General features: G+C 37.7%; 1 protein-coding gene across 10 annotated transcripts in view; it reads left to right on the top strand.

The window, feature by feature from the left end:
- Positions 1-19286, top strand: part of NTN4 (netrin 4) — a 111863-nt gene that overhangs the window by 40882 nt on the left and 51695 nt on the right. For 6 of the 10 annotated variants that reach the window (XM_081595301.1, XM_081595298.1, XM_081595296.1 and 3 more), the window contains exon 3: positions 3920-4198. The exons of the other annotated variants lie outside the window; for them this stretch is intronic. In XM_081595301.1, coding sequence (XP_081451427.1) covers positions 3920-4198 — 279 coding nt within the window. The remainder of the gene's footprint in view (positions 1-3919; positions 4199-19286) is intronic. 10 annotated transcript variants of the gene reach the window in all.

Below are 19286 nucleotides of genomic sequence, written 5' to 3'. Positions count from 1 at the left end.
CAGGGTAGATCCATTTCCCAGGGTATCAGATTAAGGCGTCTCCTTTCTGGAAAAAAAGATTTCATGGTTTAAATTCCTGTTCACTTTTGTGTCTGTGGCACTCTGCTGTCTCCTTTCCAGCACGCAGCCTCGGGGGTCACAATGCCCGTTCCCTGCTGATATCAGCGTGCCAACTGTGGTGTCATGCACACCAAGCACAGAGCCACCATTCAGCTTCCACAGTCTGGGTTCAGGAAGCAAAAGAGCCTCTGAGTTCCTACAAACCTTGACAGATCTTCCTGTAGTCTTGCATGTGCTGAACAATTCTCACGGGGAGGGAGAGAGAGGGAACTAGGGTAAATGTCAAGGGTAAAAATGTGCCAGGAGCAGAGAGAGCAAACAGTTTCCACCAATGTTCAGGAAAAGGATGGGTGGGTGACAGTGTAGTATGCAAAGACTTTTCAGTGGAACACATTTACTTAGCATTGGTTACCCTTTTCCATGTCCTTGCACCACTGTGGTTAATAAATTGGGAGGTAGCCACATCACTGATCTTGTTTAGAGCAAGAGTTCTTCACAAGTGTCTAACATAATGCCAGTGTTTGAGAGTCATATGGAAAATAAACCCTATGTAAATTTCACGATGAAGTCACTGTTTTTTAAAAATTTTTTAATGATTGGAAATATAAAGTCATGTTCTGTTTAGTCTGTTGTTCAAAGAAAAAGACATTCATCCTTTTAAAAAAATATTTATTTACTCGGCTCTGCCTGGTCTTAGTTGTGGCACATGTTGTGGCATGCAAGTACTTTAGTTGTGGGATGTGGGATCCTATTCCCTGACCAGGAAGGGAACCCAGGCCTCATGCATTGGGAGCATGAGTCTTACCCACTGGATCACTAAGGAAGTCTCAAAAGACATTAGTTCTATATTGCCTTTCAAATAGGTGACATATTATTTGTTGGAAAATTTTAGTTGATAAGATGTTTCTTTCTGCCACCTTACTTGTGAATGAAGGGGACAGACTATTGTTTAAGACACAGCTTTCTTAAGTTTTGTAAGTTCAAAATTAGCTACATACTGGTTAATGATTCATTATTTATAACTATTGCTTTAATATAACTTACTGTTCCCTTGTGGTGTTGTGACATGAATTCAGTATGTGAATCTGTTTAGGACCCTATAAAAGGAAGTTATTTGAAATTCTCACCTGTTATTTGAATGCTGAGAACAATGTTATAATTAATCAATTCATTTACCAAAAATTTATTGAATACCAGGCCTGTTCTGTGCCAGGCACTGTCCTGAGCTACATCAGTGACTCCCCTCAAGAAGTTCACATTCTAGGGAACTGGAATTCCCTGGCAGTCTAGTGGTTAAGACTCCACGCTGCCACGGCAGGGGGCATGGGTTTGATTCCTGGTCAGGGAACTAAAATTCTGTATGCCTTGTGGCGCAGCCGAAATAAAAAAAAGTTTATATTCTATATTGGGAAGACTACTAGTAAAACATTAAACAACTACAACTATAATGTGCAGGTAGTAATAGCACTAAGATAAAAAATAAAGCAGGGCCATTATAAGGACTTTGTATTTTATTCTGAGAGAAATGGGAGGTCTTTGGGTGGGTGTGGATTTAAGTAAGGGACATGGTCCAATTTCTGTTAATGAAGAATCACTCTGGCTGCTGGATGGAGAATCAGCTAGAGGAGGCCTAGTGTCCATTGAATTATCACCTTGCCTTAAGTTATATTTCATTGAGGACAGTTCTGTACCAATAGACCTGGAAATCTGACCCTACACAGTAGAGTCTTGTCTTTTCATACTTTCCATGCAAAATTGATTTGTAAAATGAAATTTTTCTATCCAAAGTATTCCTTAAAGAAAATTTTTTTTTTCTGGAAAGCCACTTTTACATACATTCTCTCTAAATGGGAGTTTATCCAAAACTTACTTTTTAATTTCTTTTATACTACAGTCAGCTCTCTGTATCCACAGGCTTCATATCTATGGATTTGGAGGACCAACTAAGGGACTTGAGCATTTGCAAAATTTCGTATCAGGGGCAGGGGCAGTGCCGGAACCAGTGCTCCTGAATACCAAGGGATGGCTGTATGTGATTATGAAAATATTTCTGTTTTTTTTGTAAATAGGGTTTTGACATTTTTTTTAAAGCCAAGAGATGCTTAAGAATTTTTCAGAGGAGCTTCGTGTTTCTTACTATATAAATCAATGAGATTGATTGAGGTTTTGTTTGTTTTGTTTAACTGCATGATGAGGTGTAACTCATCATGAGTGTTGAGGCAACTCATGCATGAGTGTTGCCTTCCTTCTAATAATGCTTCATGTTACATTATATTTATATTCACTGGTTTCAACAGGCAGTGATTTCCTTCTCCACCAGTCTCTACTCCAAAGTAACAGGTCCACTAGAGAATTTTATACCACTCCACCCCCAGGCCCATGTTATTACCCCCATATAAGGTATAGACTCCTTCACATGCCCTTCTGAGCCTTGCTCCCTCTGGTTTTCCTCCCTCCCTCCTAACACCTTAAATTGCCTACAGAATCTATCTATAACCTAAACAATTAAAAAAAATCATTAATTATACCTTGCTTTTCACCAAAAGTGCTGTTAACTAACTCAATCAGGCTTATTGCTTACTGCAATGGATTTAAATGACTTTTGACTAATCTCAGAAATCAGATCCATTCTCAAAGGGTTGGATATTTACTGCCAGTATAAATATTGTGGCTTCCCTGGGGGCTTAGACAGTAAAGAGTCTGCCTGCAATGAGGGGAGACTTGGGTTTGATCCCTGGGTTGAGAAGATCCCCTGGAGAAAGAAACGGCAACCCACTCCAGTATTCTTGCTTGGAAAATCACATGGGCGGAGGAGCCTGGAAGGCTGCAATCCGTGAGATCATAGAGAGTCAGACACAACTGAGTGACTTCACTTTCGGGCTTCCCTAGTAGCTCAGATGGTAAAGCATCTGCCTGCAATGCAGGAGACCCTAGTTCAGTCACTGGGTTGGGAAGATTTCCTGGAGAAGGAAATGGCAACTCACTCCAATATTCTTGCCTGGAGAATTCCATGCACAGAGGAGCCTGGCAGGCTATAGTTCATGGGGTTGCAGAGTTGGACATGACTGAATGACTAACACACAAAAATATTCCAAATATATGCCACAAGCTTGCCAGGCAGATCCAGAAAAGGAGGACCAAAAATATTTCTAGTGGAAGTGGCCTCAGTTAATAACTGATGAGCCTTTGAAAGGGTCATATCTCATTTAGAAATATAAGTGCCTGGATCTTTATTATTTTGCAGTCTCTCCCTAACTGGCCTTCTTGCTTCTGTTCTTTACTCTTTGTAATCCATCCTCCTCACAAAAGTAAGAGTAAGTTCCCTTTTTAAAAAATGCAAATCAGATCACATCACTTCTCTGCCTATTACCTTCCAGTGGCTTCCCACTACAGTTAGAATGACTCTACCATGGCCTTTAAAGGGCGCTTTATTCATAATCTGTCATACAAGGGCTCTGTCCTCCTCTCTGAACACTATCCCCTTGTCCCCTGGACTCTGGTCACACTGATCTTGTTGTTCTTCCTTGAATAAGCCAAGCTTGATTCTACTTAGAGGCCTTTAAACTGACTGTTCCTTCTGCCTGGAAGGCTCTTCTCCCAAGATCTTTGTATGGCTGCCTTTATCCCAAGAGTCAGGTTTCTGCTGTTACTCGGTTTATACTTCTGCATCCAAACAGGCAGCACATCTGTTCCTTGGAATAATAGGGCAGCTCTTCCCCAGATGGGATCAAGGTCTGAAAACCTCTTATCACTTGTAGATGATGAAAGGTGTAAAGCAAAGCAGGACTACACGGGGCAAAAAGAGTTCAGGGTTTGCACACAGTCCTGTATATGCACCGCATTTTCTTTTTCTTTACAGGTTATTTTCAGAGCTTTGTCACCACTGAATGATATGGAGAACCCTTACAGTGCCAAGGTGCAGGAGCAGCTGAAGATCACCAACCTCCGTGTGCAGCTACTAAAACGACAGTCTTGTCCCTGTCAGAGAAACCACCTGAATGCAAAGCCTCAACATTTTACACACTATGCAATCTATGATTTCATTGTTAAGGGCAGCTGCTTCTGTAACGGCCATGCTGACCAGTGCATACCTATTGATGGCTTCAGACCTGTCAAGGCCCCTGGAGCATTCCACGTGGTATGTAAAACAAGTCCTCACTTATGAAAAAAATCCTTGGATAGTCTAAATTCTCTTACAGTGAGTCTATGCTTGCATAGTGCTTCTTCTTTCTTCTTCTGATGATTCATTCCTCCAACTCCATGGTCATCCCAGGATGTGCCTATTAACTTGTCTTTTTTTAATCTTCCATTTTTGAATTATAAATAGTCAAGCATGATAACCAGATTCCTTGGAAAACATTCATGCCAGATTTTAGTACCATGACCTTCAGATATAATGTGTAAGGTGAGCAGTAGGAGAGGTTAGCATAATCATATTTGTGGCATTATCACACAGAAATCAGCTTTGACAGTAAATGGGTGCTATTGTTAAGTAGATTTTAGAGTGTAAAAAATAAGAACCTTAGTTTAATTCCTGGTATCTTCTGCTTGCCAGCCAGTAGAATGAATAATAGTTTTCCTCTCTTAAGAGTGGCCTCTCACCCTAAGGCAGACTTAAATGCTCTTTCCTCTAGGCTCACACTTCTCATTGCACTTTCCTGGGAACTTTTACTTGTTTGCATCTCCCAGGAGGACAGGCACTGTGTGATCTTTGTATCCTCAGGATCTAGTGCGTTACCTAAGCCAGAAGAAGGTGTTCAGCAGGTGTTTGGTTGAATGATAGCAACATAGGAATAGGGAGAGGATGTAAATTACTGTCACCATTTGTCCTTCTTCTTCCAAAAAAGACACAGTGTCTCAGACAGCAAGTACTGTGTTGGGATTCATGTGGAGGTATGAATGGAGAACAGGGAAATAGGAGAGCATTCCGATTCTTTAATTTTATATTTTCTTCTGATACTTCTAATCAAACCAAATCAAAAATAAGTGAATAAACTTAAAAGACTGCAGAATATCCTTACTTTGTTACCTAAAGAGTTGACATACACATTTGTCTTCTTTCTACCAGCCCTGATATAGGATAGGGCCACCAGGGACCATGAACCAGTTAGCCAGCCTGATAATCTTGTTAGCTGGGCTGAGTTGGCGGGGTGCAGAGTAGCATTGGGGTAACTGAAATGATTAGGACAGCAGCCAGAAGTAACAAGAATAGAAATAATGCTGTTACTTCAAAGTGAACCTGGGGCTCCTAAGTGGAAGAAAGTGCAATATTCATTCAACAAACATCTACTAGTTTCTACTCATTAATGGGTTTTTGAATCAATATTGTTTCAAATAAATGATGAAATAATTTTTTGTACCTAAGTTAATTTGGTTCAGGTATTAGTCAAATAGAAAGTAACCTAGATATTCTAGAGACATGTCAACCAACTAGACTGAAAACAAGTCTGTATGAGGTAATATGTTAATAACTTTCTGCCATTATATTTAGGCGCATTAGTGAAAGGAGAGCCTGCAGGCTGCGATGTACTGAATGTTTGTGTCCCCACCCCCAAATTTTTCTGTTGAGCCCTTAGTCCCATTGTGATGGTACATGGAGATGGAGCTTTTGGGAAGTGATTAGGTCATGAGAGTGGAGCCCTCATGAATGGGACTAGTGCTCTGAAAAGAAGAGGCCAGACAGCTTGCTAGCTCTCCTTCTGTCCTGTGAGGACACAGCGAACAGTCTGCAACCTGGAAGAAGGCTTTCACCAGTACCTGACCAGGCTGACACCCAGATTGCAAACGTTGAGCCTTCAAAACTCTGAGAAATAAATCTCTGTCCTTTATAATCTACCTGGTCTATAGTACTTTCTTCTAGCAGCCCAAACAGACGACGACACTGGCCTCTTGTTTCTTCAACTGTCTCTTGTAACCTGAGCCTTACAGGACAATTTCAGGGTAGAGTCCTGAGGATGGATACAAGCTTAGAGGCCCCCCAAAACATGAGTGGCACAGAATAGGCCACATTTGATTTGTCACAACTTGAATGACTCTGATCAACCAAACTAAATTACCAGAGTTCTCAAGAGCCTTATAAAGCATTCATGGGTATGCATTTAAAAGCAATAGCTTCTTTCTTTTTTTTTTTTTAAAGTAAATCTTCTGAATATAAACTTTCAAATTGGCAGATTATCTCTGCCAATCCTATGCCAATTCTAGCAACACTTTCTAAGGCTGAAGAGAAAATCCCGGAAGTTTTTATTATATATTCTGGGTATTTGCAAATTCACTGTCTCGAGTGACAGCCACTGAGAGGGGTGTCTTGCATATGCTTCTCACTCAATAGCAGCAATCCCATCACTGTCTCCTGTGCCTGGGACAAACTGGTTGAGATATGAAGCCTGGTAAACTGCAAACTGAGGACCAATCATATCAGCACCCCAGGCTACCTGACCACTGTGACTATCTCTCCAGAGGGATCCCTCTGTGCTTCTGAGGGCAAGGACAGCCAGGCCTAGCTGTGGCCCCTCAATAAAAGCAAGCATCTTTATACACTAGCTGGTAGGGACATCATCAATTCCCAGTGCTTCAGCCTCAGCTACTGCTGCCCCACTGCCATTGTGGGCCTCAATACCCAGATTTGAAGTAAGATGTTATCGGTACCAGCAGCAAGGCAGAGCCACCCCAATGCTCCTTTCTGACCTGGTCTGCTGATGGCAGAAGTCTTAAAATACAACCATTCTATATAATCTTCAGCCAGATGATCAAGGGCTTTGCCAGTGGTGATGGTAACAAGGATGTCTGGCTGTGCAGCACTTCATTAAAGAGGGCATTTGTGTTTATCTCTGCCAGTCCTATGCCAAGAACATGGCCTTACATGTGAGCATGTGGGAGCCTTCACTGTGGTTCTACAAGGATGCTGATGGAGCCAAAAGGGTGGAATTGCAGTTGAAGATCTTGATCCATCCCATGTAGTCTCAGTGGAATCCTGATTGCCTTAATCCCTGAGATCAGCCCAGATTTGCAAAAAACAATGGTTGCAAGAAATGAAAGGCATGGCTGACTGTGTCATTAGCGCTCAGATTCAACTTGCCTCCAGCCTCAGAAAGAGGGCTTCTCCCACAATGGGCAGCGCATCCCTTACCAAACTGGCAAAGTTTCATTTCACAGGTCGAACACCCACCTACGTAGGTGGAGTGGCCAACCAAGGAATTCTCCATCTACATGACAAAGTCAGCCACATCTCTGTGGCAGGGGACACAGGCAACTGGGCTGCCTCTCTCATAACAGCCACCAGGTCACTCAGTGAGTTCCCTGATGAGAGAGAACAGAGAAACCTTGTCTTCAGCCTCTGAGCTTGTGCGATTCATACAGAGGATAAAGGAGGGTGGATGGTGGTAAGTGAATCATTTCTTTCAACCACAGTGCTAACACTCAGCAATGTTTCTCAAAAAAGAACATATAGTGAAATGGGGCAGAAACATTGGTGGCTTTGTGGCTCTAAACTAAATTCTTCCCCATCCTTATATTTACAGCTTTTCTCTAAGAATTTACATGTGTAAGAAAGTCAGAGCCCCCCAAAACCTGCCCATCACTCCACTGTAATATTGTGGAAGCTTTAAAGGAAGCACTCTATGGTGTTGGGGGTTCCTTTGTGGATCCGGCACGAGAAATAGCCCATATTAGAGGCTTCGTGAGAAGCCCTAGTTCTGACATTAATGGTCAGCCTGTTTGTCCTCCCATAGCTGAGGGGTTTTATCAATAGATCATATTATAGAAATCATGTTCTGTGAAACACAGAGAGTCTGCTGCCACTGCAGCAAGAAAATTTTCCCTAAGGAAATGAGATCGGTGTCTACCTTACACAGTTATTGTGAGGCTTAAAAACAGGGTAGCCAATGCCTGACATTTGGTAGCCACTATTTACATCACTATTGTTATCTTGTATTGTCTTTTACCACTACTCTTACAGATATTTCTTTCCCAATAACAAGAATAAATCATAGAGTAAGTGCTTTTTGACATGTTTATAAGGGTAGCTAGGGGTGTTTTGTCAAGGAAAATGGTACTTTGATTCCAGCCTGTTGGGATCCCAGAAATGATGTGGCAGGGACATCTTAAGCTTTTTCTCTGTGCAGCTGGGGAAGACTGATTTAGTTCCCTTTTTCCTAGCAGTTGGCGATTTTACAGCTGTTGGATGATGGATGGTAATAAGAAGGAACATGGAATGTTTCATTGTTTTACTAAAATACCATTCATTGGATAACACAGAGGCCTTAGAATGCTGTGGAGAATTGTTTAAATGCCTTGAGTTACACTAAGGTTAAGGTGGATTTTTCTTTTGTAACCAGAAACTCTTATAAGAGTATCAGTGTTTTGACTAATGTGTTCTAAATCTGAAGGTAAACATCAAAACTTGTGGAACCATAGAGTGAGGTTTGAGGACGATATTACTTAGCTACTATCTGTGTAAGGCAGGTAGCAGAATCATTCATATAGTGTCATTACAAGCGTTGTTCTCCTCTGAATCTGAATACTTTTATTCACATATTTATATTTGTACACCTTATATGTCATGTTTTATAAATTCAGGACAGATTTAAGGCCATAGTTTTATATTGTTTTTAAAAATTCTTTGCTATACTGTGAATATGTATTAATTTGAAAGCTCTTGGCTCTTCAAGGTATTAAGGAAAAGAAAATAGGGTTTAAAAACAATAAGGTTATTAAATGAGAATATTAAATCAAAAATTTTAAATATTTTTATAGCAAACATACACATATATTTGGAAATAAACATTTGTAAATTAGTGTCAGGTCTGAGTTCTCAGCAGAGAAAAAAGTAATTATCATGGATTATAAATACTACTAATAATAGTTACCACTTACTGTGTGCCAGGTTTTGTGCTGTCACGTTACAGGTGTTATTGAATTTAATCTTCACAACAACTGGGTGAAGTGTCATCATCTCTTTCTTTCTTAGATGAGGAACTGAGGCTTGGGAATGCTAACTGACTTCCCGAAAGTTAATGAAGAGTAGAGCTCAGGTTAAATTCATCGTCCATCCCTTTTTGTTGTTGTTGTACTGTAAAAATTTAATCTATACAGGGTTCATAATATGTCAAGAACACAGTAAAAAAGAGCATAGAAAGGACATGAGGGCAAGAGAGGTGGAGGTAGATTCAAGTAATTAATAATCATCATGGATCATGGAATCTAAACCGAGCAAAGGGAATTCTCTGGTGGTCTAGTGGTTAGGACTCCGCACTTTTATTGCAGAAGATGCAGGTCAGTGTGGCATGGTCAAAAAATAAATAAACTGAGCAATGAGGACACAAGAGAGCAAAGACTATTTCCACCACCAAAAGCTCTTCGTTTTTACATTTTATAAAGCCCGTTCCCATGCATTTTTTTTCCCCCTTGATCCTTAATACAATCCTGGAAGATGAGCATTTTCAATACTGTTTCACAGATAAGGGAAACTGAGGTACAGAGAGATTAATTTACCTGCTTATAGTCACAGTGATAGTAATTTCTACATTCAGAGTTCTTATTACTGTACCCCACCTCTACCCTCAATATGCTACCAAGGAAAAAACTCTCATTGAAGAGACTATTTTCATAGGAATAGGTAATCTATCCAAGTCACCTGCCTTTTAATGTTGAACCTGAAATTATCATTGGCTTCCCTGGTGGCTCAGACGGTAAATCGTCTGCCTACAATGCGGGAGACTCGGGCTCGATCCCTGGGTCGGGAAGATCCTTTAGAGAAGGAAATGGCAACCCACTCCAGTACTCTTGCCTGGAAAATTCCATGGACGGAGGAGCCTGGTAGGCTACAGTCCATGGGGTCGCAAAGAGTTGGACTCTTCTATTCTTTAGTGAAATGGTCCAAAGGGAAGAAAGAGTAAAAACAATAAGTCTGGAAAATCTACAAAGAAAATAATTTAGAAGTACCTGTCTTTTGGGGAGTGTGAATCATCTTTGATGAGTATCTTTGGTTTTACTAGAAAGAGAGATTTCTGGACCTCCCATTCTTTACTTCCATCTCCAGCCCTAAATCATTTTCACAGCTAATGAAAGGCAGCAGCAACCTCACGCATTTGATGTGTCACATGGAGAAAAGGGAAATCCTATCACCAATGGGGACACAATGTTATTCCTAATATTAACAAAATAGAAACTGCCAACTTGACACAGTTAGTGTGAGACTATTCTCAACTCATTTCAAAATCTTAATGTTCTTATTTCAGTGTTCCTACGTTAGCATGGTATAGCTTTGCCAGTAGTCCCTTGGCAATGAGTAACTACAGATATAATAATAGAAGGTGTACGGAATGTTCTTTATACTTCATTACTACCTTGTGTTTCATAGTAGCAGGACAAGTCAGGAAAATACGTTCATGGTTGGAAATTGTTGGTGTTTTGACCATAAGACTGCAAATGAATCTAGCCTTATTTTCCCTCTAAACAGTAAGGCATACTCTCTTTTAACGGCAAAAGTTGCCTAAGATTACTCTTTTTATTTGATGATTAGGAAACCAGAAGACTTAAGAACTAGAGGTGTTACAAAATAATTTTTGTGCTCAGGAAAGCAATGCCCTGTGAAGTTCCTTTCAAAAGTTCCCCAGAACATTTAAGTATTTGTTTATGGGCTTTGGACTGCTTAACAGAGAGGTTAAAGGATAAAAATAATGGAAAGTTAAGATGTTAGTGTGAGAGCTGACATCTCTGAAAATAAAATACAAGCCAATAGGAAAATAAGGTTGATTCTCCAAATAGCATATTTTGTACATTCAACTTTTCATGAACATGCTCTGCAGAAAGTGAATCACATGTATATTTAGGTCAAATTTTGGGTGTTGTAAAGGTACAAAAATGAGTTTAACATATCACTTTGCAAATTTTTTTAAAGACTTTTTCCTTTTCAGTGCTGTAGCATTTGAAAGGCCCATCTCATAGATAGTTGGAAGCCTAGATCAGATCTGTGTGTCTGGAAAGCCTAGTCTCCCTGTTCAATTGTTAATATAATGGAGTGAGTGGAGGGCGAAGCTACATACAAAGAGAAAAGCTGAAGTTACAGATATCTGACTTCTGGTTCACAGCCCCAGGTCTCGTATCTCTGTGGTATTTCACTTGTGTCTTGCCAATTTTGTAAGAGCTGGAAATGTACTTCAATTTGTCTTAAAACAATTACATTCAGTAGAAGATAAGTTGTAATTTAAGTCCTGTTCCCTCTTATGAGGTGAATTTTAGTGACCAAACACACAAAGTTAAAATACACACACATACACATGTGTGTGCATGTATGTGTGTATATATATATGTGCTTGTGTGCTTATCCATACATGACCATCCATACATGACCACTGGAAAAACCATAGCCTTGACTAGACAGACCTTAGTTGGCAAAGTAATGTCTCTGCTTTTTAACATGCTGTCTAGGTTGGTCATAACTTTCCTTCCAAGGAGTAAGCGTCTTTTAATTTCATGGCTACAATCACCATCTGCAGTGATTTTGGAGCCCAGAAAAATAAAGTCAGCCACTGTTTCCCCATCTATTTGCCATGAAGTGATGGGATCGGATGCCGTCATCTTAGTTTTCTGAATGTTGAGCTTTAAGCCAACTTTTTCACTCTCCTCTTTCACTTTCATCAAGAGGCTCTTTAGTTCTTCACTTTCTGCCATAAAGGTTGTGTCATCTGCATATAATATATTCATATGAATATATATAATATATAATATAATATATATAATAATTATTCCACAAGGTGGAGAAACTTCAGAGTCATTTCAAATAGTGAGAAAAGCAAAGTGTCTTAGCCTTGGCATTCAAAACCTTAATGCTATAACTGGAACTACAGTCATATTATATCTTAGCAATGCAAATATTTAATGGAGTAAAATAGTACATGTGTGGGGGTATAGAAACAGTATAATATTAGTTAATTCTTAATAAGATTTTTTAGTCATATGATTAATCATATGAATCTTTTAAACTCTTTGCTCTAGCTCTCTAGATAGAAAAAGCAGAGAAAATTATGGTTTCAAAAACTACAATATATTGTAGTTTCAAAAACTACAATATATGTGGAAATGGAAAAATGATTATTTATCCACTAGTAAATATTTTATATATACAAACAATTATTACATTTGTAAAAGTAAACACTGACCAAGTGTCCTTGGCCTTCTATTTTTGCATCTCTAAGGGCACAAGTACCAGGCATGTAACTTAGCTGGCTCAGTCAGCTCTCAGAATTCCTGAAGGGCATTGGTTTCATTGTTTCCCAGATAAGGCCTGAGTAGGCATTAAGATTAAGGAAAACATGGGATCCTAGTATTTCCATTATTCTGAATAAGGGCTAAAGATCATAATTGTAGTATATTTAGCCTCTAATTCTCATTTGCAAATTAATTCAGTTCTCATAGGTAATAAAAAGGTAATTTCACTCTGTGGGGTTCCGTTTTGGCACTTAACTTCACTAACATGTGAAGCAAAGAATTACAACCTATTTTGTCAAATAGATTATTAGTGGCCTTAACACAAAGCCCCAATCATTCCTCAGACCTCCAAGAGTTCCCTGTACCTCTTGCGATTAAAATATTTACCTCACTGTATCATTTGCTTACATATTCAGCTTTTCCTATCTGCTAAACTCTCTGATTCTTTAATGGCAGATGATGGAATAATCAAAATGTCTAACACATGGTGGGTTCAAAATATCACCACTTAATATATGAATGAATTAATCAATTGCATTTTAAAAATAAGGGATTCATTTCAGATAATGTTAAAAATTATCAATAATAATTATTGCTCTTGATTGATGTGTCACACATCTACACATATTTTCTCTTTTAATCCTCAAATACATGGAGCCAGTAGTATTTATATGTAGGACACTGTGGCTTGTTATTGAGGAATTTATCCAAGGTTACTGAGAGCAGGGTTTGGAAACCCCATGTATCTAATTCCAAAGTAATTCTCTTTATGTCACATTTATCCACATAATGCTAAGAAAAGAACCCAATTTAAAAATGGGGGAAAGGTTTAAATAGATATTTTTCCAAAGAAGATATGAAAATGCCTAATAAGCCGATGAAAAGATGTTTGAAATTCTGAGTCATTAGGGAAATACAAATCAAAACTACAATGAAATACTTCTTCACATCTATTAGAATGACTATAACAAAAAAGACAGATAATAAGTTTTGAGGATGCAGAGAAATTGGAACCCTCACACACTGCTGGTAGGAATGTAAAATGGTGCTGCTGCTGTCTGGCAGGTCCTCACATAGTTTAACATAGAATTATTTTATGACCCAGCAGTTCTACTCTGTAGTATCTGCCCAAGTGAATGGAAAACAAATGTCTACACAAAACATTGTACCTGAATATTCATAGTTGCATTATTCTTGCCAAAAGGTGGAAACAACCCAGTGTTCATCAACTGATGAATGAATAAACAAAATGTGGTATATCCATACAACAGAGTATTATCCAACCATAAAAAGGAATGTAGTACTGATACATGCTACAACAAGAATGAACCTTGAAAACATTATGCTGAGTGAGAGAAGCCAGACACAAAAGGCCCCATACTGTATTATTCCTTTTATATGAACTGTCCAGGAAAGGCAAATCCATAAAGACAAAGTAGGTTAGTGGTTGCTAGGAGTTGGAGCTTAGGGAGGAATGGGCAGTAACTGCTTAATGGACACAGATTTTCTTTTTGGAGTAATGGGAATGCCTTGGAATGAGATAATGGCAATGATTGCATAATTTTTTTGGATATACTTGAAACTACTGAATTATATACTTTAAAATAGTTAAAATGATGCATTTTATGCTATGTGAATATAATCTCAGTAAGCAAAAATCAAAAGCTAAAAAACAAACCAATTTATGGTTGGTTATAAAGGAACTTTACAAAATGAATATATTTCTTTTCAAGTCCCAGTCATTAGCTGGGACTGTTTTAAAAAGCAGTAGCTTTGGATGGATGGGTATTGAATAAAACTAGTTCTTTCAGTAGCTGCAGTTGTTGTTTCTGGATGTATACAAATGATCACAGATTTGGTAATGACATTCTGATAGAGTTATCAAATAAGCATAAGTTTTAATATATCAGTATTTCCACCTTGATCATTCATATGAACATATTCAGTAATGAAGACTATGTTTTACAAGGTTCACCTAGAAACAAGCAATTTTCCAATGTGAAAAGAAGCATCTGAATGAATTAATTTAACAAAAAAAGACTATGGAAGAAAACATGCCCTAGCAATTGGCTTCTTGTACGACAATCAGGGGCTCATTTATCTTAAACAAGTCAACTTTTGTAACACCCTCTGTACTGTATAGAATACTGAGTGACAGTTAAACAGAACTGTCAAGAGGAAAAACAGTGAGAAATGTGAAGTAGAATGAATTAAAATTGTAAGAGAATGCAAAATAGTCTGTGACAAGGAATTTTCCTTAAAATAACCAGAAGCTATGTGAACACATTGAGCAAGTGAAAAGTACTTAATAATCCCCCACAGCATTTCTAATAGAATTTACCTGGTCTTCTACTAATTATAAAAACCCATCTAAATCCTAAAAGACACTGAACAAACCCCCACAAGACCTTCCTTCATTCTTGTGTCAAATGCGGCTTGACAGAAAAGTTGCTTACAAAATGAGTTCTCCTAGTATTTGCCTTCACTTAGTTTCTCAGGTTCTTGTCTGATAGTTGTTGTGTTAATAGTTTTAACAGCATAGAAGTTATATATTGTTAACTCCACTTTTGCTCTTTCTTTCTAAAATTATTCAAATTAAATAGATAAAATATTGAAATTGTCCTTTTTTCCCCTCAAAGTTTATCCTAATAAGTTATTTTAGGTGTTTGTGGGAAGGAAAAAAAAATCTTCCTGATGACATCACTGTTCTAAGATGGAAGCCTCTAATATTTTTGGATTCTCTTGGGAGTTTTGTTCCCTGTTTTGCCACTGACTTGCCTTGTGACCCTGGAAAAGCTTAAATATAAAAAGATAAGTGCAAAGTGAACTTATGAAAATAAGACTTAACTGAGATCAAATGAAGAACAGAGATGAAGTGGGTCACATGGCTATGTGCGACTGTTCCAGTAACTCAACACAGTAACCAGGTAGCAGTCTGGCTTGAAACAGATTTCAAATGTCGAATCTGTATACTAAGATAGTTTCTTATATAGTCTTTTAGTAAAGTCAAAGTCTGCCTATAAACAAGAACTGTAGCAAGAATCTAATGGTATTTGTCAATCTCCTCTTGCTCTGTATCTTGAAGAAATTGTAACTGTAGAAAAGGAGCTAACTTGACATTTTGAGGTAATTCCATAGATATACCAAAATAAATGTCTTAAACTCCGAGTGCCTTGCTTTATTTACATTGTACACATGCAAATCTGAAACCAGATTATGCATGTAACCTAAGTATTCATTTATAGGATTTATCCAAATAAGTAAGTCTGTTGGATAGACATCATTTTAAAAGCCCGTAGTCAGAAATAATACGTAAAGCTCATTGGAAACAAAAAGCAAATAAGAGATAGTTCTATGTAATGAAGTAAGGATAGAAAAAAAATTCACGTAAATTGGTAATAGTTTGATTTTATCTAAATGTAATCTTCAGAAGCCTCCTAGGCATCACAGTTTTTAGTTTAATTCTATTTGCACTTTTATGGCTGAAATATTTATTACAGTCTCCATAGGAGAGATGAAGTGCCTGATGAAATGCAAAGCTAGTAGAATTAATCTTGTAAAGATATCAGACGTTCAAAACCCATTTAACTACATATAGCATGTTGAAATTCCACTTTTAGAAGTATATTCTTAAGTAGTCTACATAGAAGAACTTTAGGTAACATGTAGAGGATAAGAAATGGCAATGTTAAAGGATATTCTTTTAAAGAGTAAAGTCATGATTCACACAGATATAAAATAAATATGTGTCAACAATTTTACTTAACTCAGTAATTAATAAGGGGCCAGTAAGACCTTACTACTGCTTCAGAGAAAAATTTAAAAAACCACACATACATTGGCAAATAAATATATTTACAAAGAGGTGCAAAACACGTCAATATGATAAGAAATGTTCAACTGCACTGTCAGACACAACTGACTTGCATTTCTGTGGAGAACTATTTGCATTATTGTTAATTTTCTACAGCCTATGGAGTTGTGAAATAGTTCAGTAATAATAAAATGCAGATATGGACAGAAGACCTAAGTAGACATTTCTCCAAAGAAAACATACAGATGGCCAACAGGCACATGAAAAGATGCTCAGCATAGGTAATTATTAAGAGAATGCAAATCAAAACTGCAATGAGGTATTACCTCACAGCAGTTAGAATGGCCATCATTAAAATGTCTACAATAAATGCTGGAGAGGATGTGGAGAAAAGGAAACCCTCCTACACTGTTGGTGAGAATGTAAATTTGTGCAGCTACTATAGAAAACAGTATGGAGGTTCATTAAAAAACTAAAAATATACTTACCATATGAACCAGTAATCCAAGTTCTGGGCATGTATCCAAAAAAGATGAAAACTAATTCAAAAAGGTACATGCACCCCAGTGTTCATAGCTGCAGTATTTACAATAGTCAAGAGATGGAAGCAACCTAAATGTCCATCAACAGATAAATGGATAAAGAAGATGTGGTGTGCATATATATATATATATATATATATATATATATATGCAATGGAATATTACTCAGTCATAAAAAAGAATAAAATGGTGCCATTTGCAGCAACATGGATGGACCTAGGGATTATCATACTAAGTGAAATAAGTCAGAAAAAGACAAATACAATATAATATTGCTTATATGTGGAATATAAAAAAAGATACAAATGAACTTATTCACAAAACAGAAACAGACTCACAGACATATGAGTTATGATTACCAAAGGAAAAGTAGGGGAGGCATAGATTAGGAGTTTTGGGCTAACAGATACAAATTCCATATATAAAACAGATAAACAACAAGAACCCCCTGTATAGCACAGGGAACTATAATATCTTGTAATAACCTATAATGGAAAATAATTTGAAAAAGAATATATATATATATTTATATATAATTGAATCACTTTGGCATAGACCTGAAACAAATACAACATTGTAAAGCAACTATACTTCAATTAAAAAAAAAAAGCAGATATAATCTAGAAAAGTATGTTAGCCAGAACACTTAGTCTCTCTTTATCGGGAGGGGTGCATTTCAAAGTTTATCACAATTTTATCCAATAGAAAGAATATTATTTGTTAATTAGAGAAAAATGCAAAGAAAAGTATTCTAATAATGTGGTTTTACAAAAGATCCTGCATTGATCCTGCCCATGGTTATAAATAAAAGTAGTCCCTAGCCCTGGACTCACAAAGATAGATTTTCTTTATTCTAGGAAATCATCAGTCTGAAAGCTAAGAGGAAAATCCTACCTAAAATTTACCGAAGAACCCAAAATTTAAACTAAAGTGCTCACTTACAAAAAACACTGTTGAGCTAATAGTACATTTTAAAACAATGGGAATATTTTAAAATCTTTCACTTGGTTTTTAAAATAGGTTACTTTATTAATATTTTTTAACTCAAAAGTATTTTGAAATTGATTTGGAAGGTCCAAAAAGCTTTTCTCTGTCCTGGAGAAGTTTCTGCCTTCTTTTCTGCAGATACTGGGTTTGGAAGGTTTGATTTTGTATGTTTTGCTTTGTTTTGACCAATCATCTAATTTCTCAGCAAGGGCCATGTGGTATGTTGAAAGATAAACCACAAAACTTGATTTTAGTTAGTTCTCAGTTCTAACTGTCATACTACAAAACAAAAGTCTACTGAAATACATCTTTAAGAAATCTTAAAATTAATGTCCACAATTGGGAATACATAGATCTAGTAGCATTTCGAAATTCTGTGTATGTGGATCCATGCTTCTGAATAGTGCCTCAGCTGCTGATTTCTTCTGATAAATAGCAAGCACAATGGCACAGAAAAACTGCCATTTAGATATACAAATCAAAGCTTTGGGGCATACAAAGTTTTGCACATAAAAAAAAATTGGAAATAAACCAACAACCTGAATGTTAACTTTGACCTGAATCATTAGGTTATGTGCAGTGTACATACTTTACCATTCTTCATAAATAAAAACTAACTGTAAAAGCTATCACACTACACAGTATTACTATCTATCCTTACCAGATCATATCTATTAGGGAGAACAGATAACAAAAGGGAGGCTATTCACAAAGAGCAAATCTTTAATCCACCTGCAACGCAGGAGACCCCAGATTTGATTCCTGGGTTGGGAAGATCCCCTGGAGAAGGGATAGGCTACGCACTCCTGTATTCTTGGGCTTCCCTTGTGGCTCAGCTGGTAAAGAATCTACCTGCAATGCAGGAGACCTGGGTTCAATCCCTGGGTTGGGAAGATCTCCTGGAGAAAGGAAAGGCTACCCACTCCAGAGTTCTGGCCTGGAGAATTCCGTGGACTATAGCCCATGGAGTCATAAAGAGTTGGACAGGACTGAGCAACTTTCACTTCTAAGTTAAGACTTGTTAACACCTGCAGTGGCCCAGAAATGCCCCTAGGAGGCATCAGAATTTCCAAAGTACAGATAGATTTTACACTGCACCAATAAGAAGCTAAAAATATTCTCTACTCCTACATGCCCTGAACTTATTGATGCCAGGTGTTGGAAATGGGGCCAATCTTCCTATATTCACCCATTGCCAAAATTGCTAAGCTTCTCACAGAGGAAGAGGACAAATAATCCATTCAAGAACAGAATACCCTTGAAATGAGTCACTTTGAGTCCATAGCAACGTTTGTCCTGAGGAGCTCTTTAAGGACAGACAAATTGGTTTGAAACATCAGTATTATTTAAGTAACACACTGAAAATATTTGGCCAAAATAGATCTCTCAAAAATCCTACTCCCCAGGGTCATTTAAGGGTTAAGATGGTGACTCTGGAGTCAGACTGCTATAGAATTCTTGGGTAAATTACTTAAATTCTTTCGGCTTCAGTTTTCTAACTTGTAAAATGACATCAATAATTATACCTACCTTATAGGGTACTTGTGGGGCTTCCCTGGTGGCACAGTTGGTAAAGAATCCACCTGCAATGCAGGAGGCTGCCTGTAATATAGGAGACCTGGGTTCGATCCTTGGGTTGGGAAGATCCCCTGAAGAAGGAAATGGCAACTCACTCC

This window comes from Giraffa tippelskirchi, chromosome 4 (assembly GCF_054371585.1).
Source record: "Giraffa tippelskirchi isolate mGirTip1 chromosome 4, T2T-mGirTip1v1.2.pri, whole genome shotgun sequence".
Lineage (NCBI taxonomy): Eukaryota > Metazoa > Chordata > Mammalia > Artiodactyla > Giraffidae > Giraffa > Giraffa tippelskirchi.
This window is presented reverse-complemented; position numbering and strand designations above follow the sequence as displayed.